At 48.5% G+C, this 27041-nt stretch overlaps 1 protein-coding gene across 5 annotated transcripts; it reads left to right on the top strand.

Annotated features, from left to right (window-relative positions):
* The first annotated feature begins 311 nt into the window (after nucleotides 1-311).
* LOC150048889 (interferon-induced protein 75-like) lies at nucleotides 312-25690 on the top strand. 5 transcript variants are annotated; one of them, XM_090354999.1, is made up of 11 exons: nucleotides 312-440; nucleotides 3440-3587; nucleotides 7170-7338; nucleotides 9709-9954; nucleotides 11322-11387; nucleotides 14633-14812; nucleotides 17051-17122; nucleotides 19030-19158; nucleotides 23175-23273; nucleotides 23593-23735; nucleotides 24376-25690. In XM_090354999.1, exons 2-11 carry the CDS (start codon nucleotides 3441-3443, stop codon nucleotides 24433-24435), a joined length of 1311 nt encoding a protein of 436 aa, XP_090211125.1. In that variant the 5' UTR covers nucleotides 312-440; nucleotide 3440; the 3' UTR covers nucleotides 24436-25690. The 5 variants fall into 5 exon arrangements, with proteins under 5 accessions (XP_090211125.1, XP_090211126.1, XP_090211122.1 ...); XM_090354996.1 differs by lacking the exon at nucleotides 312-440 and having other exon boundaries at nucleotides 3349-3587; XM_090354997.1 differs by lacking the exon at nucleotides 312-440 and having other exon boundaries at nucleotides 3353-3587; nucleotides 14633-14782.
* The last annotated feature ends 1351 nt before the right edge of the window (nucleotides 25691-27041 follow it).

Genomic DNA, 27041 nt, shown 5'->3' with positions numbered 1-27041 from the left:
CTACCTCCCATCCCTACCATCTCCACCCCTCCAGGCCCCGCCCCCTTCCCACCTCCTATCCCTGCAATCTCCACCCCTCCAGGCCCCGCCCCCTTCCCACCTCCCAGCCCCACAATCTCCACCCCTCCAGGCCCCGCCCCCTTCCCACCTCCCAGCCCCACAATCTCCACCCCTCCAGGCCCCGCCCTCTACAGGCCCCGCCCCCTCACGCCCCTCCGGCGGCGCCGAGGCTGCGCCGCCTGCGCAGAGCTCCAGCCCCGCCCCTGCTTTCACTTTCCCTCCGGCAGCGCCCGGCGCTCGGCGGCTGAGTCAGAGCCGGCTCGCCGCCCTCGGCCCTCCGCCCTCTCCGGCCGGAGCTCCGGGCGCTCCCCGCCCTCCCGCCACCTGCTTGGCCTCGCCACGGGGGGAGCGGCCTGAGCGAGAGCCGGTGCGGCGTCCAGGTGAGTGGAGCCGGCGGCCCGGAGCGGGGTTCGACGCGGGACCCGGCCGCTCCCGCGCAGGTCGGGGCGTGAACTCCCAGAGCCTTCCAGCCAGGCCGAGGGGCCGATCGGGGCTTGGCGGGCGACAGGGCAGGCTCCCCGCTCCGTCCCCGAAGTGCAGCGGCCCCGACCCCAGCCCCAGCCCCGCTTCCATCCACTGGGCCAGCGACTCCAGAGGCAAAGAAGGAAGGATGGGTTGACTTTCCTCCAATGTGTCACGAACACCCTCTCCACATTACCTAGATATCTATGATATATGCATTTAAGACAAGTTCGTGGTCATTTACCGGAAATGCACTTCCTAGACCGGGGGCTGGAGCTGTGCCTCAAGTGGTAGAGCACCTGCCCAGCAAGCGGAAGGCCCTGCCTGCACACTCTGCCGCCGCCATCGTGGACATCACAGCTCGGCTCCCAGAGGGAGGGAAAGCAAAGGAATGCGCATTGTAGGAAACGTGCAGACGAGCCCACGCGTCTGGCAAGCTCGCGCGTACCTTTCCACCTTGACCAAGGCTGTGTGTTGTCAGCCAGGGCCTATGTGTGGTTCATCTCCATGGCACTCCATCTTGTATTGATCTGCATGTCTGCTGCCTTTTTTTTTTAGGCACACCCCCCAGGCCTTGCATTTTATCTTTTTTTTTTTTTTTCATTTAGATGTTTTCCTTTTGCTTACTCATTTGAAGAGTTCCTTAGCATTGTATCGACAGGAGTATGGTTATGTAGGAGGTGCAATATCTGTCTTAAGACCACTTTATTGGGGGGACACTCTGCTCTGCAGTGGCAAAGGATGGGCTGTGTGAGGTCATCTCTGTCCCTCGTTTTCATCTTTTAGGAATGAGTGTGGAAGGAAGAGGGAGCTGGCAATGTCTGGATCTGAATTCCATTACAAACCATCCTGAATGCAGTCCTAGGCCCTAACTACCCATGGCCTCATTGTTAACCTGGGTTCTTTTGGATTTTACCCAGTGTTTAAGTGCTTATCTTTGTAGGCCCTCCCTTATTGTAAATAAGTCGATTCCTCCCACCCCTTCTCTATTTCCAAGGATTCTTTCATGATTGAAGACCACTGTCAGGTCATTTTATATGGTGATCCAGCACTGTTTTGGATTATTCTTTTACTCAGCCGGATATAAAAGGATTGAGGGAATGGGGAGACAGAAACAGAGGTTCAGTCTGCCACTAAGGTTAAATCCCTGAAAAAAGTCTTTAATTATAAGTGAGTATCATTTTAAATATCAAACTAAAATGAGAATAGGGGATCCTTGTTTTACTTAAAAAATAAATCTTGAGGGGCCAGGAGTTTGGCCTAGTGGTAGAGTGCTTGTCTAGCACGCACAAAGACCCAGGATTGATTCCTCAGTACCACATACATAGAAAAGCTGGAAGTGGTGCCATGGCTCAAATGGTAGAGCTCTAGCCTTGAGAACTCCAAGGATAGTGCTCAGGATCGGAGTTCAAGCCCAGGACTGGCAAAAAAAAAAAATCTTGAAGTGGGGCTGGGGAGGTAGGTCAGTGGTAGAGCACTTGTCATGTACAGCCTTTAGTGATATCCTAGGCCTCAGGATGGGGGGGGCAGGAGCTTGGCATTTGTAATTATGGTACACACCTATAATCCTAACAGCTCAGAAGACTGAGATCTGAGGATTGTGGTCCAAACCTAGTAGTCTAAGCAGGAAAGTCTGTGAGATTCTTCAATTAATGAAACACAAAACTAAGTGGAGCTGTGGCTCGAGTCATATAGTGCCTTAATCAAAAAAGCCCAGGGACAGTGTCCAAGCCCAGGACTGGCTCTGAAGAAAGAGAGGGAGGAGGGGCTGGGAGCGTGGTGTAGTGGTAGAATGCTTGCCTGGCATGCATGAAACCTTGAGTTCGATTCCTTGGGACCACGTACACAGAAAAAACTGGAAGTAGTGCTGTGGCTCAAGTGGCAGAGCTCTAGCTTTGAGAAAGCCAAGGACAGTGTTGAGCCCTGAGTCCAAGCCCCAGGACTGGCAAAATAGAAAGGTAGAGAGAAAAAGAGAGAAAAGAACTTCTGGGAAAATGAAGTTTGTTAGTTTCCATATTCATGATAATTTATTAAGAATATCATATTTATTTTTTTCCAGTCCTGGGACTTGAACTCAGGGCCTGGGCACTGTCCTTGGGCTTTCTCAAGGCTAGAGCTCTACCACTTGAGCCACAGCACCACTTCCAGCTTTTCTAGGTATGTGGTACTGAGGAATCGAACCAAGGGCTTTGGGCATGCTAGGCAAGCCCTCTACCACTAGACCAAGCTTCTGGCCCTCATCTATACCTTTTCTGTAGTAGTTTTCTCATGGCCCAGAAATGATCCATATTTCTCAAGGTTGCGTATCAGGTGCATGTCTGTTCTGAGATGAAATACCTCAATCAAGAGCTCACCTGTACTGATGTTAATTGTATATACTGGTGCTAATCACACTTTCCACATCCTTCATGATTGTGTTTCTTTTGACTCATTTTGGGGCACTTCCTTTCCCTGAGCGTTGGAGGTGGAAGGCTTCCACTGCAGCCTGGGCCCTCTACTTTAACCTTGATTGCACATAGGACACCTGTAAGTCTGCACAAGGCTAGGATTTGTTCCCACCTGTACCACTTCCAAGTGGCATTGCAACCCCTCTGTGTGTCAGGAGCCTCTTTCCTTAAATGGATGCATTAGTAACAACCATCCTGCAGGGGTCTGAGACAGTCATGAAACCCCGTAGGCAAGCATGGTACATGGGAAATACTGAACATTGGCTGGGCTCCTGTGGTTCCTTTGGGATTTGTGCACGCTGTGCTTGATCGCTCTTGATTGTTGTGGGTGGCCTTTGTATCTTATACCTGTAGGTGGCGTTGTAGACAGCTGAGGGGCCATAATGTCTACCATCAGATGGTCTAACACAGATGCTTCCCATGCCGCTTGGAGTGTTACACCTGTTTACTCAGCCTGCCTCTTTCTGTAGGATGTTCACTGTCACCAAGGCCACCGAGAAGGCTCTGCTTCAGCACTTCATCTACCAGAAGCTGGAGATTGCCTATGCCATACACAAGCCCTTTCCCTTCTTCGAGGCCCTCCGAGACAGCAACTTTATCACGGACAGGGTGTACAGAGTGAGTCTCGTGGACCCCTTCCCACGGTGGCCCCGCCCTCAGCAAGTGCACTCAGATCACGACCCACCAGTGCTTCTAGATGATGGAAACCCAGCTTGGGCACATTCATTATCACAGAAGGGAGAGGAGAGGATGTCACTGGACTTGTATTCATTTTAGATTACCATAGGGTTGCCATGGCAAATGACCATGAGCCAAGGCATCTTAAAACAACTGAAACTCTAGCTGGGCATGGTGGCTCATACCTATAATCCTAGCTGCGCAGGAGGCTGAGATCTGAGGATTGAGGTTCAAAGCCAGCCCTGTCACTAAAGACCTTGAGACTCTTTATCTCCAATTAACCACTAGAAAAAACCTGGAAGTGGTGCTGTGGCTCAAGGGGTAGGGTGGTAACCTTGTGTAGAAGAGTTCAGGAACAATGCCCAGGCCCAAAGTTCAAACCCTACAACTGACAAAAGAAAAACAACAGTTTGAACCCATTCCTTGCCTCGGTCTCGGTGACTGGTGGCTCGTAGCAGTCTTTTGTCTTCCTCTTATGGTTGCTACTTCCACTGTTTCCATGTCTGTACTGCCTTTTCTCTTCGGGGTCTTGTCCACTTTTCTCTTCTTAAAAGAACACTTGTTTTTAAGGTCCATTCCTATCTGAGATTCTTAGTTACATCTACAAAGACCCATTCTCTGAATAACTTCACATTCATGGATTCCGAATGGACATACTACTGTTTGGTGGGGTGCCACTCAACCCAATTGGGGTGACTGATACAACACCATCCCAGTTTTATTCTCCTCCTCCTCCTCTTCCTCCTCTTCCTCCTCTTTTCTTTCTTCTTTCTTTCTTCTTCTGTGGTCTTCAAGCTTAAACTCAGGGCCTGGGCATTGTCTTTGAGCTTTTGTGTTCATGACTGGCACTCTACCACTTGAGCCACAGCTCCACTTGGAGCTTTATAGTGGTCAATTGGAAATAAGAGTCTCGTGGCCTTTCCTGCCCGGGCTGGCCTAGAACTGTGATCCTCAGATCTCAGCCTCCTGAGTAGCTAGTGCAGACATGCGCCACAGCGCCTGGCTAACCATCCCAGTTTCTGAAAGGTGATGACTCCCAGCGGGAGCCAGGCAGACCCTGGGAGATGTGACCGAGTGGACATAAGTGGCACTGTTTCCATTTAATTTTAGGTTTTGAAAGGAAATGGTTGCCAGTGGTAAAGAGTCTTCCCCAGTGTCGGCTTGGTAGCTCCAGCTTCTTGTTTAGATCACACCAGCCAGTGCTCCTCACAGGGGCCTCTCAGCACCTTTGTTATTCCATGGCATGGCAATCTGTGCCTTCATTTTGTGGCACGACTCCCAGAGTACCAGGACATCGATCTAATTCGTCTTTATTGCCAAGTGCCCATCTTGTCCACCAAGGAAGACCTCCCCCAGTGCAGGCAGCTACCACTGCTCCTTCCTACTGCTTTGTACCCAGAGGTCCAGCCCAGTGAGCCTGGCAGGAGCCCGGTGTTTTGCAGTCACTTCTCTCCTGCTCTGTGTCTTCTTTCATGCATCCTCTCAACTGATAAAATTCCCCAGAACTCATTCGGGTGAGCTCAGGTCAGCTTGGAGACTAAGGAGGCTCCAGAGTCACTGCCTGCTCCCGCTTCAATCCACTACGAAAGCATCTGCCCTGGCCCCAAAGAATGAAGTGTACAGCAGTGTCCTCATACTTTGCCTTCTTCCCTTAACTTTCTGTCTTCCAGCTAGGTGTGGTAATGCCTGCCTGTAATCCCATCACCCCAAAGGCTGAGACAGTATTGTGGATTCAAAACAATGTCTCACACCAGCACACCTTCCACCCATCAAAAGATCTAATTTTTTTTTTTTTGCCAGTCCTGGGCTTGGGCTCAGGGCCTGAGCACTGTCCTTGGACTTTCTCAAGGCTAGAGCTCTACCACTTGAGCCTCAGCACCACTTCTGGCTTTTTTCTATGTATGTGGTACCGAGGAATCGAACCCGGGTCTTCATGCATGCTAGGCAAGCACTTTAACCACTAGGCCAAACTCCCGGCCCAAGATCTAATCTTATCTCTAAAATGTACCTAAAAATGAACTTCACAAAACAAAATTGTGTGTGTGTGTGTGTGTGTGTGTGTGTGTACGTACTTACGCATGTGCATGTGTGCGTGCATGTAGCCACCAGTAAAAGGAAGGACTTGGGGTACTCTCCCTTAGCTTTCTCAACTAAGCCTGGTAATTCTTATTGCCCGAGCCACAAATCTACTTCTGGCTTTTTGCTGCTTTGTTGGAGATAAGAGTCTCAGGGATTTTTCTGCCCAGCCTGCCTTGAATCCATGGTCCTCCAATGTCAGCCTCCTGAGTAGCTTAAGATGACAGGCATGAGCCACCGACACCTGTCTCAAGACTTACTTTTTTTTTTTTTTTTTTGCCAGTTCTGGGCTTGAGCTCAGGGCCTGAGCACTGTCCTTGGACTTTCTCAAGGGTAGAGCTCTACCACTTGAGCTGGGTCTTCATGCATGCTAGGCAAGCACTTTAACCACTAGGCCAAACTCCCGGCCCTCAAGACTTACTTTTAAGAATAGATAGTTCACTCCTATAACTGTGCATCCAAATACATGTGAGGCTAATGCGACCTCTCTAATTTAGATAACTTGCCTCTACATTTGAGGCTACATTTCCTCTTTAAGAGATAAAATAGAGATGGATGCTGGTGGCTTTCACCTCTAATCTTAGCTACTAAGAAGACTGAGATCTGAGGATCCAGTTCCAAAGTACAACTCCGTCCCCTCCCCCTCCCCCATGAAAGTCCATCAGAGTTTCTCACCTATAAATTTTCAAAAAAGGCCAGAAGGGGCACTGTGTCTCAAGTGGTAGAGCACTCGCTTTGAGCAAAAGAAGCTCAAGGACAGCACCCAGGTTCTAAGTTTAAGCCCCAGGACCACTGTATGCATGGCATGTGCACCCCCTCCCCCCCCAAAAAAAGTAGCCAAGCAGAGTGAGTGATTCATGACAGACACCCCAGCACTCAGCAGAGCCTAGAGCGTGGCCTAGTGGTAGAGTGCTCGCCTAGCGTGCACGAAGCCCTGGGTTCAATTCCCCGGAAAAAGCCAGAAGTGGTGCTGTACCTCAAGTGGCAGAGCTCTAGCCTTGAGCAAAAAGTGTCCAAGGTCAGTGCCCAGGCCCTGAATTCAAGCCCAGGACTGGCCAAAAAAAAAAAAATCAAAAGGCTGAGTCAGGCCAGCCTGAGCTTTTCTAATGACACAGTAAAGATGTAGTCAGACCAATAAAACGAACAAAAAGCCAGGTGCGGTTGCTCATGCCTATAATCCTAGCTACTCAGAAGGCTGACATAAGAGGATCTCTGTTCAAAGCCAGCTCAGACACTAAAGTCCTTGAGACTCTTATTGCCAGTTAACGTCTAGAAAACTGGAAGTGGTACTGTGGCTCAAGGAGCAGGACAGTAGCCTTGAGCTGAAGAGCTCAGGGGCCGTGCCCAGGCCCAGAATTCAAGTCCCATGACCGAATCCACAGATGTGTAACCCTTCATGCAGGGCTCTGGTTATTCATACTAATCCTTTCAGTTGGTTTTTCAAAGGAATCCCTGGAAGCCTGCGAGAATATGGTGCCCTTATCTAGAGTGGTGCACAATGTTCTCACCAAACTGGAGAAGGCGTTCAACCTGACATTTCTGATGACATTGTTCAGCCAAACTAACCTGCGAGAATATCCCGATCTCCTGGTCATTTTCAGGAGCTTTGGAAGTGGTAAGGTGCCCGCTCAAATGCTTTCTGCATGGGAGAGGTGGCTGTGCTAGAAGTCTGGGGATTTGCACTCTTCTTGGGAAGGAATGGGCCAGATGCTGCAAGGCACATCTGGAGGGGAAGCCTGATTTCTGGAGGACACAGATGTCTGTCTTACTTGCCCTATGAATTGGGGGCAAGAGAAGCATTTCATATACTGGACAATCTCTAGAGAATGCTATAGATGACAGAAAATCTAGAAACCAGGGCAGGCAGGGAGAGACAGGAAAAGAAGGGATAGGAATAGACAATAAATACCTCTTTTGTTAATGCATCGTCCTACCCAGTTTATGGGGATCTTGTGTGTGTGCATATGCACACGCACACACATGTGCATACCAGTGCCAGTCCTAGAGTTTGAACTTGAGGGACTGGATGCTGTCCCTGAGCTTATTTTACGCAAGGCTATTGTTCTACCACTTGAACCGCAGCTCTACTTCTCGCTTTTTTGGGAGGTAGTTTATTGGAAATAAACAGACTTTCCTGCTGGGCAGGCCTTGAACCTCAATCCTTAGATCTAAGCCTCCTGGAGTAGCTATGATTACAGGTGTGAGCCACTGATACCTAGCTATTCACGTGTGATCTTTAAGAGAATTATGAAGTCATGAGTAGCTACTTAATAGACAAGGAAGTTACAGCTCAGACGTACCTGTATGAAAGTAACTTGCTCATTTAGAAGTAGAATCAGGCGTCCTATTTGGATCTCTCAATGCCAGGACCAAAGATCATAACCACTAATACAAACAAGAGCAGTTGGAAGGCAGCTTGTCCAGCTGAGGGAAGGAGGAAAGCTGAGAATAAGGGAGGCCTCTTGGACAGACACGGAAAGAGAGGTGGGAGAGAGAAGGGGGAAGTAAATGAGAATGAATGAGAAGCTGGTGTTAGCCATCTGTGTATCACTATAACCAAATGCCTGAAATGGTTCACTTATAAAAAGTTCCTTTGGTGCATCATTTTGTAGACTCCAGCCCACAGTAGGTTGGCCTGTTGCTTTGGGCAGCACATCATGAAAGGCGTGTATAGCGAAGTAAACCTGCTCACCGGATGGCCAGAAGGTAGAGAAAGGAGAGATCGGGCCCCACAGTCCCCTTTAAAGACACAGACATACCCTAACCACTCTACCATCTTTCTCTGACACTACCCTGCAGAACTAGCTTCTAACACATGGACTTTGGGGTGACATTCAGCATCGACAGTGTCCAACTGGATACATGAAGGGTTTGGGAGAAAGCACTTTCTGGTTCTCTTACTGGAGAATGAGCAGGGAAGGGCGCTGTCGTTGGAGTCCCCGGCTGCCCGCTCGCCTGCTCCCTGGTTCTTCACCATCCCTAGGATCCTCCATAAAAGAAGAAATCCTTGAGCTGAGGGGAAAGTTCACTTCCAGACAGGCACAGCAGGACTTGAACCCATTCTCCTGGTGGCATGGAATTCGAGTAGCACTCCAGGGATATGTGAATCCCCTGATGTGGTTGTGTTGCTGGGCTCTAGCATCTTACTGGCTGGGTGATTTTATTCTAGGTCTCTTTCTAAATACATTTCCCTTTCTGTTCACTGCTGAGACCATTTTTTCTTCTGCTATAAATGACAGAGAAGAACCAACAAAGCTGGGCACGTGCCATGTAGGGGAACCTACCAGCAGCCACCGTCCTGGGGATAGGGTAGCCAGGTCTCGGGTTACAATAGAAAGCACAGAGGCCGAGCCTGCTCAGAGCAAAAAAATCTAAGATACAAAGGTCCTAATCCACTCTGCTGAGAATGTGTGTTTTATCTTACTTGCTCTAAGGATGTATATGTATTTATTAAAACAGAAACCTCTCAACTGGGTGCTGATGGCTCAACCCTGTAATTCTATTTAATAGTCTGTGATCTGAGAATCATGGTTCAAAGCCAGCCCAGCAAAAAAAAAAAAAGTCCATGAGACTCTTATCTCTAATTAGCTAACATAAAGCCAGAAGTGGGGCTGTGGCTAAAAGTAGAGTGGTCTCCTTGAGTAGAAAAGGTTTTAAGGGACAGTGCCCAGGCCTTGAATTCAAGCCCTAGTACTGGCATATGCACAAAGATACTAATGTTAAAATAATAGCTTTTTTAATAATCTCATAAAAGTCCAACTTGCCTTTACATATTAAAACATTTGATAACGGATCTGAGACTAAATGCAGTTATTGTAGCACCGAATGCCAGATCAAATGAATGAAACAAAGGGCCCAGCTAGATAGCTACAAGGACAGGTCTGTCTGTGTACATGGCCTAGTCAATGTCCCGTCCTGTTAGCAGCCCTTCCTAGACAGTTCTGAGTCTCAAGGGTACTCACGTGTTCTCCTTTCCCAACCCCAGTAGCTTCGTCTTACGAGCACTGGAGCAGAACCACACCAAGCGGCCCAGTAGAAGGGAGCTCCCTGCAGACCTCGTGGCTGCCCGCGCCCCATCCATCTACACTGAGCTCTCTGCTGTGTACGCCTGGAGTCAGTGAGCTCCATGCAGCCTCAGAGCAAATCAATAAGATCCTACACGAACGGCCCAACCCTTCCAACCCTGCCCTGCCTCTCTCCAGACACGTCCAGGAAGGACAAAACAGTCCAGGTAAGACAGACATTCCAATACTCAGCACACCCAGCCTAGAGTGCCTGGCCCTGTGTTGCCGAGGAACCTGTGGACCTGTCTTTTATTGGTGTGTACCTTCCCGGAGGGAGGCAGATGAAAGATGCTCATTTCGCCAGGCAGTGGTGGCTCACTCCTGTAATCCTAGCTACTCAGGAGGTTGAGATCTGAGGATCGTGGGGTGAAGCCAGCCTAGGCTGAAAAGTCTGTGAGGCTCTTTATCGCTAATTAACAAAAAAGCCAGAAATAGGCCTGTGGTTCAAATGGTAGAGCACTAAATTTGAATAAAATAAGCTCTGAGATAGCATCCAGGCCCCGAGTTCAAGCTCCAGGATTGGCACTCACAAAAAAAGAAAGGCCCGAATTTCAATCACCAACACCACCCAAATCAAAAGGCGAGCTAGTGATTCTCATGTGCCCACCTCCTATCCACAACCTCTTCTGGGGAGAATTATAGACACTTCCAGGAAACACCTAGCACACTGACAAACAAGAAAGATGAGGACTTCCTCCCTCCTGAAGAAGTCAACAGGGTGGATCTTGCTCTGCTTTCTCTAGTTCTATTGTATCCTGTTGTGTCATAAGCCTTCATCATGTGACTGCAGCCACGGGACCCAGCGTGGTTTATTTCTGCAAAAACACTGTCTGCTGCACGTTTCCCCAAGGCTTTAATGACATTGACAGGTGCTAGGCATGGCAGCACACATGGGAGCTGAGGCAAGTGGACAGTCAGTTCGAGCTCATAAGTCTCAGAAACTGACTGCCCTCTTCTTAACCTGCCTTGCCTCGATGCAGCTTCTTGTCTGTTTTCTGCACTCTGCATCTGAAAGTAGTTTTTGTTAGGAAGCCACACAGCTGGCCAGATGGCACTGCGGTTTTCATGAGTCTTACGTAATTCATCGCTTTTGGCCATGATCCTGTGAAACCTTCAGCTCTATTTTTCCAGTTGTCTTCTCCTCTAATACCTCTGTATTGTCAGATGAGAATGCCCTCCCTTCCCACACCCCTCACCCCATCTGCCTCTGCCCTTTCTGGGGCAGTACGCCATGGCACCCCAAGCCCTTCCTTTATTGATGCTCACTGTCTCTCCCATAAGGCACTGTGTGTAGCTCATCCTACATTCTGACGTGTCTCGTAACTGAATCTGCCTTCCCTCCTCCCCTTTGTTTCCCACCCAAACTTCTAGAATCGAGTTGTATGCTCACCCCACTCTGCTACTTTAGAGCTTCTCCTTCCTCTGTTGACATAAAGTCACTCGTGACCTCTGGTTAGAAACTGCGTGTCTCTGACAGTCACAATTGGAAGATCTAAGTTTGCACCTCTAAAAGATTCCTTTTACTTTTTCCTAGGAAGGAAAAGAAAAAGAAGTACCTGTCCAACTCCAAAGAAACACCAGAAGAAAACCTGCGCAGGAGGTAAGGATGAGGAAATGCGGAGGCTGGAGGTTGGAGGCTGGCACAGGGTAGGGGCCAGCTTAGAGGGAGGCATGTTGCTTCTTTTTTTTCTTTTTTCTTTTTTTTGCGAGTCCTGGGCTTGAGCTCAGGGCCCGAGCACTGTCCTTGGACTTTCTCAAGGCTAGAGCTCTACCACTTGAGCCTCAGCCCCACTCCAGCTTTTTCTATGCATGTGGTACCGAGGAATTGAACTCAGGGCTTTGTAGACACTAGGCCATACTTGCAGCCTGGGCATGTTGAATTTTTCATTACATGTAATGATCTAAGCAGTGACAGGCCCCCCGTCAGGTCACTTACCTGACTTTAAACTTGGTCACCCTCCATGTTGCTGCCGTGTAAAGAGTGAACTAGAGATAGGTAGGAATTTCCTGTTCAGGCGGCAGATGACATTTCATTGGTAAGGGAGGGAGGGAGATGGATTTTTTACCTTGATGGATTTTTTGTTGTTGTTGTTTTGTTTTTGCTTTGTTTTTTTGATGGGTCATGGGGTTTGAACTCGGCCTGGACGCTGTCCCTGAGCTCTACAGCTCAGGCTACTGCCCTACCCTTGAGCCAAACCCCACTTGCAATTTTCTAGGAGTTAATTGGAGATAAGAGTCTCAGGTCCTTTTGTGCCCGGGCTGGCTTTGAACCTTGATCCTCAGATCTCAGCATCCTGAGTAGCTAGGATTACAGGCATGAGCCATCGTGCCTGGCTGGATTTTTTTTGTTAATACACAAGATGGACAGCCATCCTTCCTTCCTACTGAAGGGAGAATTGAAAAAGAAATGGAAAAGAGGCTAGATCTTCCCTCTAACCTTTTGGAAATTCCACAGTAGTAAAGATGAGTCCAAGTTCGGGACTTCATCACTGTTCACATGTGACGTCCTAGAGAAAAGCAGGCCTACTGGTCCTCCTGGGCCTATCCTGGAAGCCTTGTAGTAGGGGAGCCACTCTGCCTCTGGAAACAGGCATTTGAGCTGGACAGATGCTACCCATTCTAGTCTCCTGATACAGAAAGAGAAAATTGTAGAGGTGAAGCAAACGTACCCTGTACACTGGGCGTTTCTGTGTCTCGGGAGGCCAGCAGTGCTAGGAGCTGAGAGAAGTTTCATTCCCTTCAGTAAAGCAATCAGAGGAAAGGCTGGTCAGAGAGTACTGACAGGAGAATCCAGGAAAAAGTAGACATATCTAGATCTGCAAGAAAAGAGACCACCCAAAGCCCAGCAAATTCAAAAAGAAGCTAGCCGTGGTAATCCTAGCTACTTAGGAAGCTGAGATCTGAAGATCGTGGTTTGAAGCCATCCCAGACAGAAGAGTCCACACAGCTCTTACCTCCAATTAACTAGCAAAGTGCCAGAAGTGGAGCTGTGCTCAAGTGGTAGAGTACCAGCCTTGAGCAAAAAAGCAAAAGGACAGTGCCCACGTCCTAAGTTTAAGCCACAGTGCTAGCACACAAAAGAAAGGGAAGGGGAAGGAGGAGAGAATGGCCAGGAGAAGGATTCAGTGAAGCAGACAGGGAGGAAGCATGAGGGAGAGCTGCAGGAGGGATTGGTGGCCATACTGCAAGATTGAGATCATATTCAGAGAAGGGGGCTCTGGGTGTGGCACACAGCCCTAGAGAGCCTAAGCACACTTGTGGTGATAGAAGCAGAAAGAAGCCAGTGGCAGAGAAACTGAAACTTAAAAAAGTAAAACCCAGCTGGGCGCGGTGGCTCAATGTGATAGAATGCTGGCCTTGAGCTGAAGAGCTCAGGGACAGCACCTAGGCCCAGAGTTCAAGCCCCACGAGAAAGACAACAGCAGCAAAAAAAGAAAACTACTAAAAAAATCTTCAAAGATGTTTCAGAATTTAGAGAGAAAAAATATATAATATAGTAGAAAATAAACATACCTTTTATTTATTTTTTTTTAAAAAAAGGATAATTCCCAGCCACTGTGGCTTGTGCCTGTAATCCTAGCTGCTCCAGAGGCTGAGATCTGAGGATTACCCTTTAAAGCCAGCCGGGGCAGGAAAGTCCATGAGGCTCTTACCGCCAATTAGTCACAGAAAAAGCTGGTAGTTGCCCTGGGGCTCAAGTGGTAGAGCGTTAGCCTTGAGCAAAAAATTGCTCAAGGAGGGGCTGGGAGTTTAACCTAGTGGTAGAGTGCTTGCCTAGCATGCACAGAGATCTGGGTTCAATTCCTCGGTACCACATACATAGAAAAAAGCCGGAAGTGGTGCTGAGGCTCAAGTGGTAGAGCTCTAGCCTTGAGAAAACCCAAGAACAGTGCTCAGGCCCTGAGCTCAAGCCCAGGACTGGCAAAAAAAAAAAAAATTCTCAAGGACAGCATGCCAGCCCAGAGTTCAAGCCCAGGACTGGCAAAGAAAGAAAAAGAAGAGGGGGCGAGTAATATTCTTTAATTGTTCTCAGAGTTGTCACCTTCTCTGACGTTGTTCTTTTTTCTTTTTTTATGGAAGAAACAAACTCACCTTGCCAATTAAAGTCACTGTTAGGCTCTTCGCGTTCCCCTGACGCCGGCCTGCTTTTGTACCTTCCCTGTTTGAACGTCTCACCAGGGCTGGGTCCCATCAGTGTTTAGCCACAACCACTTCCACCGGAACTTGTGTCTAGATATGTAGGAGAGATGTTGGGAGACATCAGCTTGCAAGGCTGTGCTGTCCTTGTCTTGCAGTGACCAAGACTAGACTCTGCATCCTGGCTTGACAGCTGCTCTTCATGCAAGCTGCACCGCCGTTACCCTTCACTGTAGTCTGCCTCTCCCTTCTTCAGTTCTTTGCCCTTTCCCCCGCTTTTGCATCTCTTCTGCATCGTACACATGTCCTGCTAATACCGCCCTTCCTCTCTGCCCTCTGCCCAAGCAGACCATGGGACGGTAGCTGTATTCTCGGATGTGGCCACCTCACAGAGTAGGGGTTCACACAAACAGGAATCAGGAAATAAGCTCTGCTTGCTCTGGGAACCCCCCCACTCCTGCATTTATCTGGTTAAATCCAGTAGGTAGCACCTGAAAGAAGAAGAGATGACAGTCTGTGAGGAGAAAGAAGTGTGCACAAGACAAGGCGGGGGGAAGTAATTATAGAGAAAGAGAATGAGGAAAGTGAGTACAGGTGTACAGAAATCTGCCAGGGAAGAGGCTGGGCGTCAGAAGCTACTAATGAAAGGGGGGAGAGGTTTACTGGGGACCCCAGTTTGAAGGATTCATAAATCTCTGCATGGTCTAGGAGCACTGTCACCCGAGCCCGAAATCCAAGAGGAGCTCCAGGCAGTGAACCAAGGGACTCCAATGAGAGATGACTTAACCCAGGACTTGAATGTGTTGGAAAGGGTTCAAGAAGCCACGACTGGCTGTGCCCAGACTCCTCCCCCAGAGGGTAAGCCTGACCATGGAATCTGCCATTTGGGTAGGTCTTTTCTGAAGTGTGTGAGTGCGTGTGTGCAGTGTACAGGAGAACAGTAGAAGGAGCTAGGTGCCAGTAGCTCACACCTGTTATCATAGCTACTCAGGAGGCGTGGATCTGAGGAACACAGTTCAAAGGCAACCCAGGCAGCGAAGTCTGTTAAGACTTTTTTTTTTTTTTTTGCTAGTCCTGGGGCTTGAACTCTTCAGCTCAAGGCTATCTCTCTATCACTTGAGCCACAGCACCACTTTTGGATTTTTCTGTGTATGTGATACCAAGAAATCAAACCTAGGACTTCATGCATTGCTAGGCCAGCACTCTACCACTAGGCCATGTTCCCAGCCCTAAATTAATAATTTTTAGATTTTATTTCTTTTTCAAAGGCTGAAATAATCGAAAAGGCAAATCCTGAAAAGGTGAGCCCACCCCCAGAGGCTCACAGAGTTCTGGTGACTTCCTCCAGATAGTGAGGTCTCTAGCTGCTCAGCTCCTCCCCCTCGTGGCAGACAGGCACAGTGACAGGTGATGCAACGCGTCTCCTCTGACAGGTGTGTAAGGAGCCTCCAGACCTCTCGTCTGGAGTGTATTCTTCTAGGGTCTTGGGGAGATTCCCCCTGGAACTTCTCATGGGAAAGGAAAAATGGTTGTGTGTGTGTGTGTGTGTGTGTGTGTGTGTGTGTGTGTGTGTGTGTGTGTGACTCATGCCATTTCTGGGGCTTGAACTCGGCCTGAGGGCTATCACTGAGCCTTTTCCCTCAGGGCTAGTGCTCTATCACTTGATCCACAGCTCCACATCTGGCTTTAAGAGTTTCGTGAGCTTGACTGACCAGGCTGGCCTCCAATGTTAATCCTCTGATCTCAGCCTCCCGAGCTGAGGATTATAGGTGTGAGCAACTGGCACCCAGTACCATTGGTTCTTCTTTTCAGAGAATAGCCATGAGACTCCAGAAGTGAATGAAGGGACAACACCCCAGAAGACACGCTGCACCCCCGCAAAAACCACCCATGGTAAAGATTTGACACTGCAGGCCTCAGAGCTCAGTCATTAGAAACCCAAATTGGGGCTGTTGTATTTCAAATCAGTGTTTGTCAAACTTTTATCATTACTACCCTAAGGAACCTTCGTAGCTTTTATTTCCCAGTTACAGCTCTCCCCAGTTAAATGTGTATATTCCCATATATACGTGTGTGTATACTGTTACATATATACATATATACATATAGTCTGTGTGGCTATATATATGTTGATATTATATAGTTATATAAACACATATATAATTTCTTTTTCTTTTTTCTTTTTCTTTTTTTTTTTGGTGGGTCATGGGGCTTGAACTCGGCCTGGGCGCTGTCCCTGAGTTCTTCAGCTCAAGGCCACTTCCCTACCCTGGAGCCTACCCCTACTTCCCAATTTCTAGAGGTTAATTGGAAATAAGTCTCAGGTCCTTTTGTGCCCAGGCTGGCTTTGAACCTTGATCCTCAGATCTCAGCCTCCTGAGTACCTAGGATTGCAGATGTGAGCCACTGCGCCTGGCACGCATATATCATTTTTTCAAACTTCCCAAGAACCAAGTTCTGTACCCCTGGGGGTCTTATCACCATTGCTGAGAATGTGTCCAGCTCTGAATCCAGGATGTTTCTTGAGATGAGGCCCTCTAAATATTCTAAGCAGTCAAATTTATCTTCTTGCATAGTATCTGGCCTTAAATTCAGCTAAGCAAAGCTTTATAATATCCATGACCTAAAATAATCTTTTCCTTGTCCTATCTTATATTCTTAAACACAGATTAATATGAAAGAGTGACATTTTATATATTTTTAATTTAGCTGTACAAAGTAGGTGCTATTTAACAAAGCGGTTTATGAACACCACGTGTCTTGCTCGGTGTTAATCTCCCTGAGTGACACATTTTAAACGCTAGATATTTCACATCTCTCTGTTACATTTTTTAACTCCTTTATTTCCAAAAAAAGAGAAGGCTTTTTTTCCCCTCATAGGTTGGATTTCTTGCCTCCTTAAAAGTGATAGAAAGCAGGAAAAACATTGCTTAGAGAGTATTGAAGGCCATAGTAGAGCAGCTTATAATCATAGCAGTGGGGAGGCAGAGACAGGGGAGTTGAGAGTTCGAGATTAGCCAGGGCTACATAGTGAACTTGGTCTCAAGGAAAAAAAGGAAAACAAAAATTATTGTTATCTCTGGTGGGTGGGTCAATATTTGTAGCCATAAAATATTTTTTTTCCAGAAAAGAAGAAGAAGAAGAAGAAATGTATCTGGTCAACTTCAAGAAGAAGACAGAAAAAAAGACTTCTAAAAGGTAAGCAAGACAATCAGAGAAGTCATTGCTGTGCTGGTGTCTATCTAGGTCTACATTTTTTTTTTTATTTTACTAGTCCTGGGCTTGAGCTCTCAAGGCTAGAGCTCTACCACTTGAGCCTCAGCACCACTTCTGGCTTTTTTCTATGTATGTGGGGTACTGAGGAATTGAACCTGGGTCTTCGTGCATGCTAGGCAAGCACTCTACCACTAGGCCAAACTCCCCGCCCTCTAGGTCTACACTTAACCAACTGGCATGGCTTCCTCTCAGCCTCCAGACCCCCAGTTCACGAGGGAGCCTGACCCATCCAGCCCTGTCCTCTAAATCAACCGCCAAAGGATAGGCTGCTCATTCACTCCCGTTCCCTCTCTCCCTCCCTCCCTCTCTCTCTCCTTCCCTCCCTACCCCCCTTTTCCTCGCTGTCTCTTCAAGTCTGGCAGAGCTCTTGCTCTCACTCGGCTTTTTCACTTAAGTCTGGCACTGGTACCACTGGAGCCATAGCTCTGCTTGTAGCTTTCGCTGGTTAATTAGAGATCAGAGTCTCAGGCTGGTTTTAGACTTTGCTCCTCAGCCTCTTGAGTAACTGGGTCACACGCAGGAGCTTTTCTCTTACCATAAGGAAGAAGTGGAGTTTGAGGTGACAGGCCATCAGACAATGCTGAGGTTCAGATGACATGATTAGGACAAAAGCAGGAGGAATAAATAAAGGAAAATGAAATCCACCAGCACATTCCAAAGTGGGATTGGACTTGGAGCCGCAGAGCGTCAGAATTCTCCCCCAGTTCCTGCCTGCCTGCCAACGTTCCTTCCCTGTGCATGGAAGCTATGCTATATGCAGCATAAAAGCATCTATGACACTGGATTTTTCTTTCCTTTGCATTCTCCTCCTTCCCTTCCCCTCCCCTCTCAGAAGTCTCTCAAATGGCCTCGGCTGGGCAGTGGCTTGTCAATCTAGGTGGCATGTCCCCGTCTCTGGGAACCTGCTGTCAGTGATCCCAGGGAACTCTGGGATATTGTCATTCACTTGAAAGGAAAACACCTACTGCTGACATTAAAACCTGCCGGGCACCAGTGGCTCACTCCTGTAATTCTCGCTGCTCAGGAGGCTGAGATCTGAGGATCAGGTTCATAGCCAGCCCAGGCAAGAAAGTCCGTAAGACTCTAATTAACCCCCAGAAGGCGGAAGTGGCACTGTGACGGAGAGTGGTAGAGCTCTAGCCTTGAGAGATAAAGCTCAAGGACCGCACCCAAGCCCAAAGTTAAAAGCAAACAAACAAACAGACGCTGCCTGTATCCCAGTCATTCACCCAAGATGCTTACGCTAAAGCTATGTTTGGTTTCATGAAGAAAGCAAAGCCCACATGCCCCTGCCCACATGGAGCCCACATTCTAGTGTGGGAGGCCCAAAACAGAAGTGGAAGGGAGATGGACAAAACGGAGTAGCCACTTGAGAGACAGAAGGGATCATTCTCATCCTTAAGATAATCCCCTTTGAGTCTACGGAAACGCACTCAGGAAGACAAAAGCAGGATATTGCCACCTACTCAAGAAGCTAGGATCTGAGAATTGAGGCTGGAAGCCAGCCCAAAAGTCTGTGAGACTCTTATCTCCAATTAACCAAGGAAAAGCCAGAAGCGGAGCTGTGTCTTAACTGTTAAGAGTGCCAGCTTTGAGCAAAAAAAGCTCAAAAACAGTACCCAGGCCCTGAGTTCAAGCCCCAGAACCACTACCAAAAAAAGAAAAGGATGGCTTGGAGTAAGGAAGATACGCAGAGGAAATAAATGGAGACGTGAGGTACAGAATGCTCGCAGAGGTGGGACAGGAAACAGGAAGGGAGGTCACTAGTCTGAGAAGGAAGACTCTCTGCTGCCCTGATTTAAACTACTCACAAGCCACTCTTGGCCCAGGGGCAGCCTCATCTGGGAGAGGAGGCCAAGAGAAGGCCCAGGTGGTGGATCAGGAAACTCTGAGGAAGGATGACTCCGATTCAGCTGATGACTCAAAAATGGACTATGTTCAGAAGTCCACCGCAGAGGGTAAGGCTGACAATGCAGTCTGCCCTTTGGATGGCTGTGTGTGGAGGGCCTCCTGCCGCAGGGTGAGTAGATGGGTAAACCAAAAGGGGGAAATGGAGACCCACCCAGGATGCACCAGTGCTGTTTGGAGGGGCACTGTGTTGTCAGGAGTGAGTTCATGGGTGCATCACGTGACCCACTGATGATGCCTTCTAGTGGTATGCGTTTGTTTCTCTACCAGTTTAGAAATTAAAAGGCAGCAAAGTCAGGTCGGGTGAGGAGGTTCACATGGGTAATCCTAGCTACTCAGGAGGCTGAGATCTAAGGATCTCAGTTCAAAGCCAGCCAGACACTTAAAGTCTGTGAGACTCTTACCTCCATTAACCACCAGTAAACCGGAAGTGGCGCTGTGGCTCACGTGATAGAGTGCTATATACTTGAGCTGAAGAGCTCAGGGACAGCACCTAGGCCCAGAGTTCAAGCCCCACAACTGACAAAAAAAAAAGGCAGCAAAGTGTTTAAAGTAGATGGAGAAAGTTAATTTGAAAATGAGATGATAGAGTCTGTTGAAAGGAACCCCAGGTCTAGTGAGAAGTTTTTTTTTTTGGCCAGTCCTGGGCTTGAGCTCAGGGCCTGAGCACTGTCCTTGAACTTTCTCAAGGCTAGAGTTCTACCACTTGAGCCTCAGCATCATTTGAGGCTTTTTTCTATTTATGTGGTATGGAGGAATTGAACCCATGCATGCTAGGCAAGGCCTCTACCACTAGGCCAAACTCCCGGCCCATCTGTAATCTTTAAGTCAGTCTTTGGCTACTTCGTGCTAGGATGAAGAATGGGTGTAGGTAAGGAAGAAGTCCTGAGCTGGGGTTACAGCCATGAGCCACCAACCTGGCTTTAGGCCACTTTTTATGTAGGACTATTCCTTTGATTATTGTTTAATCAGTTAGGAAAAGTAATCCCGTGCTATACTTACTGCAGTTTTATTTGCTTTTGGCTTTGAACTTTCCTGAGAAGCTTTTATTACTAAGATAGAGAAGTCAGTTTATCTTTAACATTGCGTAGCTGGTGACAGTTTCTCACCCAAGGCCGCCTTGTTGACACAGGTAATTCTTCATGCTGGAGAGAGTTGAATGCCGGTTTTGCTGGCTTCTGCCTGCTGAATACCTGCAGAGTCTCCCTCCCATTTGTGGCATAACTATTTGTGAAACTGTGGCTTGTATATTTGTAGCAGTCCCTTCTTTCAGTACTTGCTGGCTAGTTTTCCTAGGGGCACCATTTTCCTTTCCTAAGTCTACTCTGGGTTTCTCATGATAAGGTCAGTTGGACATGGAACACTTTTCCTTCCTTCTTGCTCAGGTCTCTTCCTCACACACATCCAGACATTTCCTCGTCTTTCAGGGGCTCTGTCACACTGGCAGTTTTCCCCATGTGTCCGTCAGAAGCTCATAGCTTCTGCCTCTTCCTTCGTCTACTCTCATGAACGTGGAATTCAACTCAGATGAGTGCCGTGAGCTTACACCGCCCCCAGGCCTCCCCTCTCCTCTCCCATAGTTCTCACTTCGTGGGTTCCCCCCCCTCCCGTGTGCAGCAAAAATTTTAAAAATTACTCTTCAGCTTGCTTATTAGGGTGTTTTTTTTCCTATTCTGCCCCTTCTGGTCTCCAGGCTTTCTCTTCCCTTCCTCTACAGTGCATTTTATTCCTTGAACCCTTGCTCTGTCACTGCTTACCTGCAGCTCCTCAGTGCGCTTGTTCACACCCACTAATGTGGCCACACTCACCCCAGCCTGTGGCTTCCCTGGGGAAATGTTGAGGCCAGTTCTGGAGAGCCCCGGGAGCCTCTCTGGGCTGCGGGTTCCATCTCTAAGGACATGTTAGCTGAGATAAGTAGATGAAGCGAGCCAAACTCAGCATGGCTGGGAACCAACCAGAAAGCTGCATTTAGGGCCAGGGTGGGTTTGGAAGTCCTCAGCCTGCAGGCCAAGCCCCCGGGACCTGCCTACGGCCCAGGAGGAAGCGAGGGCCCCTCTGCACCTGCATGCAAGCACATCCGAGACCTGTGTGCGCCCTAGTGCTGAGCTCATCACGCAGAAGGCATGCTGTAGAGATGGACAGCTGCGGGACGCAGAGCTTCTCCCAGTGGCCCCAGGGCGTGTGTGGCTCCCCCTGCAGCGGAAAGTCTCTAGTTCCATCTGGGTGACAGCGCCCCACACCGAGGTAGCCAGGATTGCAAGGCCTTCAGCTCTGGCTCCCAGGGCCCGGCTCCCCAGAGGGATTCCTGTGCAGCTGGAGACCCCACAGTGCCAGCTGGCTGAGTGTGAGGACAAAGTTCTCCCCTCCCCACTCCGTGCTTCACCTGGTGGCAGACCTGCTCCTCGTGGGCTGGGCACACTTCGGTGTTCTTTTGAGGGGCGCTACGCCCTCATTTCCCAGGAGACCACCTCTCTCTCTCTCTCTCTCTCTCTCTCTCTCTCTCTCTCTCTCTCTCTCTCTCTCTCTCTCTCTCTCTCTCTCTTTCTTTTTTTTCCCTACCAAAGTAATTAATGGCTACTCCACACTGATGTTGTTTTGTGCACACGCGCACACACACTGCTCCTGGGACTTAAACTCCAGCCCTGGGCACTATCCCTGAGCTCTTTTACTTCCTGATGGCATTCTTGCTTTTCCGTTGAGTCTTCTATTAAGTGCTTGAGGGGAGAGAAAGGATGGACTTGGCTCCAGACTCCCTGCAGGTGTAAAGGTTTCTCTGTCCTAACTGAAGACCTAGAAAGCCTGCTTCTGTCCCCCGAGACCCAGCACATTGCACTATGGATTCACCCACATGGGCGGTGGAGGGGCAATGGTGATATCCCTCAAACCCTTTGATCTACTTCTCTTAAACCTGAACCAGGGATCCCTGCTCTCAGCTTCTGAACTGCCACATCTTTCCAGGGGTCATTTGCAGATTAACCTAGAACTCTCCACAGTTTTCTTTTATTCAAAGAAGAAGAAACAGACCTACTGGTAGGTAGAGTGTCTGCCAAGCATGCACAAAGACCCAAGTTCGATTCCTCGGTACCATATACATACAAAAAAGCCAGGAGTGGTGCTGAGGCTCAAGTGGTAGAGCTCTAACCTTGAGAAAGCCCAAGGACAGTGCTCAGGCCCTGAGCTCAAGCCCAGGACTGGCAAAAAACAAAAACAAAAACAAAAACAAAAAAACCCAGAAATAACAAAAGAAAGCTGACAGCAACCCAGGAAGATTGATACCAGCCGTCCATGCTTACCCACCCAAGTCTTGCTTTAAGCCAAGAAATGAGATTGTGTGTGTGTGTGTGTGTGTGTGTGTGTGTGTGTGTGTCAGTGCTAAGGCTTGAATTCGGGGCCTGGACACTCACTGCCTCTTAGCTTTTTTCACTCAAGACTAGTGCCCATTTGAGCCACAGCTCCACTTCTGTTTTTTCTCTCGTTGGAAGGAAGTGTCATGCCTAGGCTGGCCTTGACCCATAATTCCCCCTGTCTCAGCCTCCTGAGAGGCTAGGATTACACTGGCGCCTGGTTAGGAAGTAAGATGATGAACAGAGACTTTTTTCTCTGGCTACTTGAGCACAAAGAAATATTTAGGGGGTTGGGGGAAAGGAAATGGGGACAAAAATATGAGAAGGGGTATCTGTGTGTGTGAAGTAATGCGCCTTCCATCTGGCAAATGTAACTGTAGCTCTTCGATTAATTACAATAAAAATATACATTAAAAAAGATATTTAGGATAGTCCACACAGACGGCTGGGCTGCTGTGTGAAGGCACAGGCTAGTGAGTGCATGACCAGTGAGCTTTCTCCAAGACCTTGTGTCTGACGTCGGGGTCGTGGTGGGTCATTCTCTGGAGACTCCTCTGTTCATTGCTAACCAGGGGAGGCTTCCTGTGTACTAATCGGAGACTCCCTGATCCCATGCCTGTTTCTTTGTGTCAGGGTTTTTATTGCCGTTCCTATAGCGAGGCCAGCCCTCCAGAGACAGCAAGTGAAGCCTGGATAACCAAACCATTCTCTTGTCCTTTTAGAAAAGCCCGAAGATGACACTGAAGATTTTCTTTCTCCCATGCTGCCTGTGACCTGTGGTGATGCCAAGGGGGTTTTATATAAGGAAAAAATGCAGCAAGGTGAGTTGCTTGCTCCTCTGTGCCTTTAATCCCGGGATGGAGGAAGGCCTGGAAGGGGAAGGAGTGTGTCTGACTGATCGGAAAGAGAAAAATTCCTTCTGGTGTAGAATGTCCCAACCTTTCCACGTCCTGGAAAGGGACCTGTCCCATCCTCCAGAAAATGATCTGTGGACCCTATAATACTGGTACCATGCCCCTGTGATCTGAAGATAGAAGACTCGTGCTGCTCCAGCCTTACAGGCGTCCCTCTTTGCAGGGGGCGGGGCGGGGCGGCACAGTCGGAACGGGGTGAGAGGTGATGCCCTGTGTTCTCTCACAGGTTTGTCAGAGAAGTGCATTCAGAATGCGGCGGGAACATGGTTCACACCTGACGAATTTGTAATTGAAGGAAAGAAAGAAAAGTCCAAAGACTGGAAGAAGAGCATCCACTGCCAAGGACAGACCCTGAGACGCTTGATGGAGGTGTTCTATTAACCAGGGACTGTCCGTGGAGGGCTTATGTCCTAGAAGGACGAGCAGATTTTCCCTGGCAGAAATGTGAAGACATTCCCAGTTACGACTGGACAGTAGGAGCTAGAAAGAGCCCCATGTTCAGAGCGGAATGCACATCCATCCCCCTGTGTTCATCCCTTAGATGCAGATGAGCTAGGGTGAGAGGCAAAAGGAGGAGATCTCAGACCTCCGCCCAGTACAGCCCCTGCCCAGAAAGTCGCTCTGAGGACCAGCTCGCTTGGGAGGTCTTCCCACACCCAGTCTGAAGCCTCTCTGGCTCTCCTCTGGCACGCTCTTCCTGTAGTCCCTGCTCAGCCATAACTCAGTAAACAGCCCAGGGATTCAGTTGTAAGGGTTTTATCTAAAGAGGAAATGAAAGAGAAAAAAAATCATGGGGAGAGGATGAGGGAAAGAAAAGCTTGGTTTAAATTACAGGGGAAAAAAGTTATTTTATCATCAAATGAAATCCAAAAGAATGAGTTCAGGGACAGCTGGGTTTTTCTTTTCTCTACTGTCAAGCCAGTTTGGTATCCAGATACAGATATTCATCAGGAGAGGGGGAGCTTTGGAGCTTCCAGAATGACTTCTCCTTATCCACTCTTTCTTTCAGAAAAGACTTTTGTTCTGTCCTTCAAAAGTAAATATCAAGCGAAAGGCCACTAGCAGGTGAATTCCCAGCATAATCTCCAGCCTCTTGTAGCAACAGCGTGTTTGAAGGCTCTCCTCCCATGTCCCAACTCAGAAGACTCCCTCATCTCCACAGGGTGCCCTTACCAGCCACTCCAGCATGCTGCTTCGCGCCCAGCCCTCCCTGTCCACCTTTATATGGGACAAGGAGCCACATGGCTCCTTGAAGCAAAAACCAGGACATGTTCTGGCGTGGAATCCCATTCACGAGCCTTCCGTTACACAGACACTTCCAGCAGAAGCCCTAGTGCATTTCAGAGACTGGCCTGACCTTTGGCTGTGTTCAGAGTCTTGTTGTTTGTATTGTTCTTGTTCCTGTTTTGTATTGACCCTAAGCCTTGAACTCAGGGTCTGGGTGTTGTCCTTGAACTTTTTTTGTTGTTTTTGCTTAAGGCTAGTGTTCTACCAGTTGAGCCACAGTTCCACTTTTGGCTTTTTATTTTTTTGGGGGGGGGGAGGGAGTCAATTTTATTGGAGATGTCTCATGCACTTTCCTAACCAGACTGGCTTTGAACTGAGATTTTTTCAGATCTTAGCCTCCTGAGTAGCTAGGAGTAGCTCTAGGCTTTGCAGGATGAGCCACCAGCACCTGGCTTTCATTTAACATTTAATACAGTGGTCCCCTGGTGCTACTTAACCTATAAACCATCTTTTCCGTGGTGATTGGTGTGGGTGCATGCATGTATGTATATGTGCAGAAGTGTGCGCATGCGTATATGTGTGCACGTATGTGCAGGTACTGGGGTGCCTAGGCTCTGTCCCTTAGGCTTTTGGCTGGTGCTCTACCAGGTGAGCCACACCTGCCAGCTTTTGGTAGTTAATTGGAAATAAGAGTCTTGCAGTGCAAGAAGACCCAGGTTCGATTCCTTGGTACCACATACATAGAAAAAAGCTGGAAGTGGTGCTGAGGCTCAAGTGGTAGAGCTCTAGCCTTGAGAAAGTCCAAGAACAGTGCTGAGGCCCTGAGCGCAAGCCCAGGACTGACAAAAAAAAAAAAAGAATTTTAAAAAAAAAGAGTCTTGCAGGCTTTGGTGCCTAGTCTGGCTCTGAACTTTGAACCTCAGATCTCAGCCTTCTGAGTAGCGGATTATAGGTGTGATCTACAACTTTTGGCTTTCCATGCTGATTTAGTACTAAGGTAGAATTGAGCATGTTCAGTGTAGCATTACAATCCCACCCATATCATCAACTGGTACCACATCTACAAAGGGAATTGTTAAATACCTGAATTCATAGCTGTTGCTATGGCTTAAATGTCTCCCACCAAAACTGATGTTGGATCATAAATCTCCATTGTATAGTAGTAAGAGGGTAAAATTTAATCCAGCTATCCTTTTGGAGGTATAACTTTAGCAATTGAATTAAATGAGGCCATAGTAGTGTGGCTGTCATCGAAAGAGGAGGGTGCTGGTGGCTCATGGCTGTAATCCCAGCTACTCAGGAGGCTGAGATCTGAGGATCTCAAGAACCCCTAAGACAATCATGTCCAGTAAACTACCTGTGACCCAAGTGCTAGTAAAAGACACTCAAAGACAGTACCCGAGCCCTTACCTCAAGCCCCAGGACCAGCACCCCTCCCAAAAAAGTGTGTGGAAAGATCCCAGCTCAGTTTATGTGAACCCAAGGACCGACGCCTAGAAAAATGCCTGAACCACCTGGGACATATAGGTGCTTCTGTGTTTATGTACAGTTTGAATTGTTTCAGTGGCTCTTACTTTTGTAACCAGGATAAAATAAAAGTTCTTTAAAATCCAGAACATTAGTTATTACTTTAACAATGCCACCCGATGGGACACATGGGAGAGGCACACTTAACCCAGTCTCCCAGTGCAGAGTGACAAGACACACACCCACAAGGGTCAGAAAATGACTCGTGTTCCAGTAGATTGGTGCTGAGGTAGAACTTCCGTGCTGGGGTCGTGGCTGGCCCCCTGGTGCCGAGGATGGACTTTGTGTACTCACTTGACCTGCCCCAACGCGTGATGATTAGAAGTACCTCAGGTCTGTCAGCACGTAAATGACAAATGGAGCTGCAGCCTTTATTACAGGTCGTGACTGTGGCACTGATGTCTCGGTGTGCAGACGTGTACCAGACCTACCCAGCTCCAGGCCTGGTGCAGCTCCAGCCTAGAAGGGCATGGCCACCCCAACGGGTGTCCAATAAGGAGGATAACGATGGCTACAGGGTTCAAAGTTAAGGAAAAAGAAAGGCAGGTTTAAGCCAGGCCAGAAAACCAGACGTGGCCCTGTTACTCAAAGTGCCAGCACTGAGCAGGAAAGCTCAGGAACAGCACCCAGGCCCTGAGTTCAAGCCTCACCGCCAAAGGGGTGGGGGGGGGGGAGAAAAAAGCAGACTGGCAATCTTAGAAAGATCCTGATCTTGGAGCACAGATTGTGCATGGGTGGTGACCCAGGGCCAGAGGAGAGCGCAGTGGCTTGGGGAGTTCCCCAGAGAGGAGATGGTCTGTAGACAGGTTAAAGAAACCTCTCCTGACTGTCTTCTGTCTTCATATAGTTAAAAGAAGCCTTGCCTTGTACAGGGGAAAGCCCCAACATTTATGGGGGGGGGATAAAGACAAGTGTTCCTGT

Source organism: Megascapheus bottae, chromosome 21 (genome assembly GCF_031878675.1).
Source record: "Megascapheus bottae isolate mThoBot1 chromosome 21, mThoBot2.hap1, whole genome shotgun sequence".
NCBI lineage: Eukaryota > Metazoa > Chordata > Mammalia > Rodentia > Geomyidae > Megascapheus > Megascapheus bottae.
This window is presented reverse-complemented; position numbering and strand designations above follow the sequence as displayed.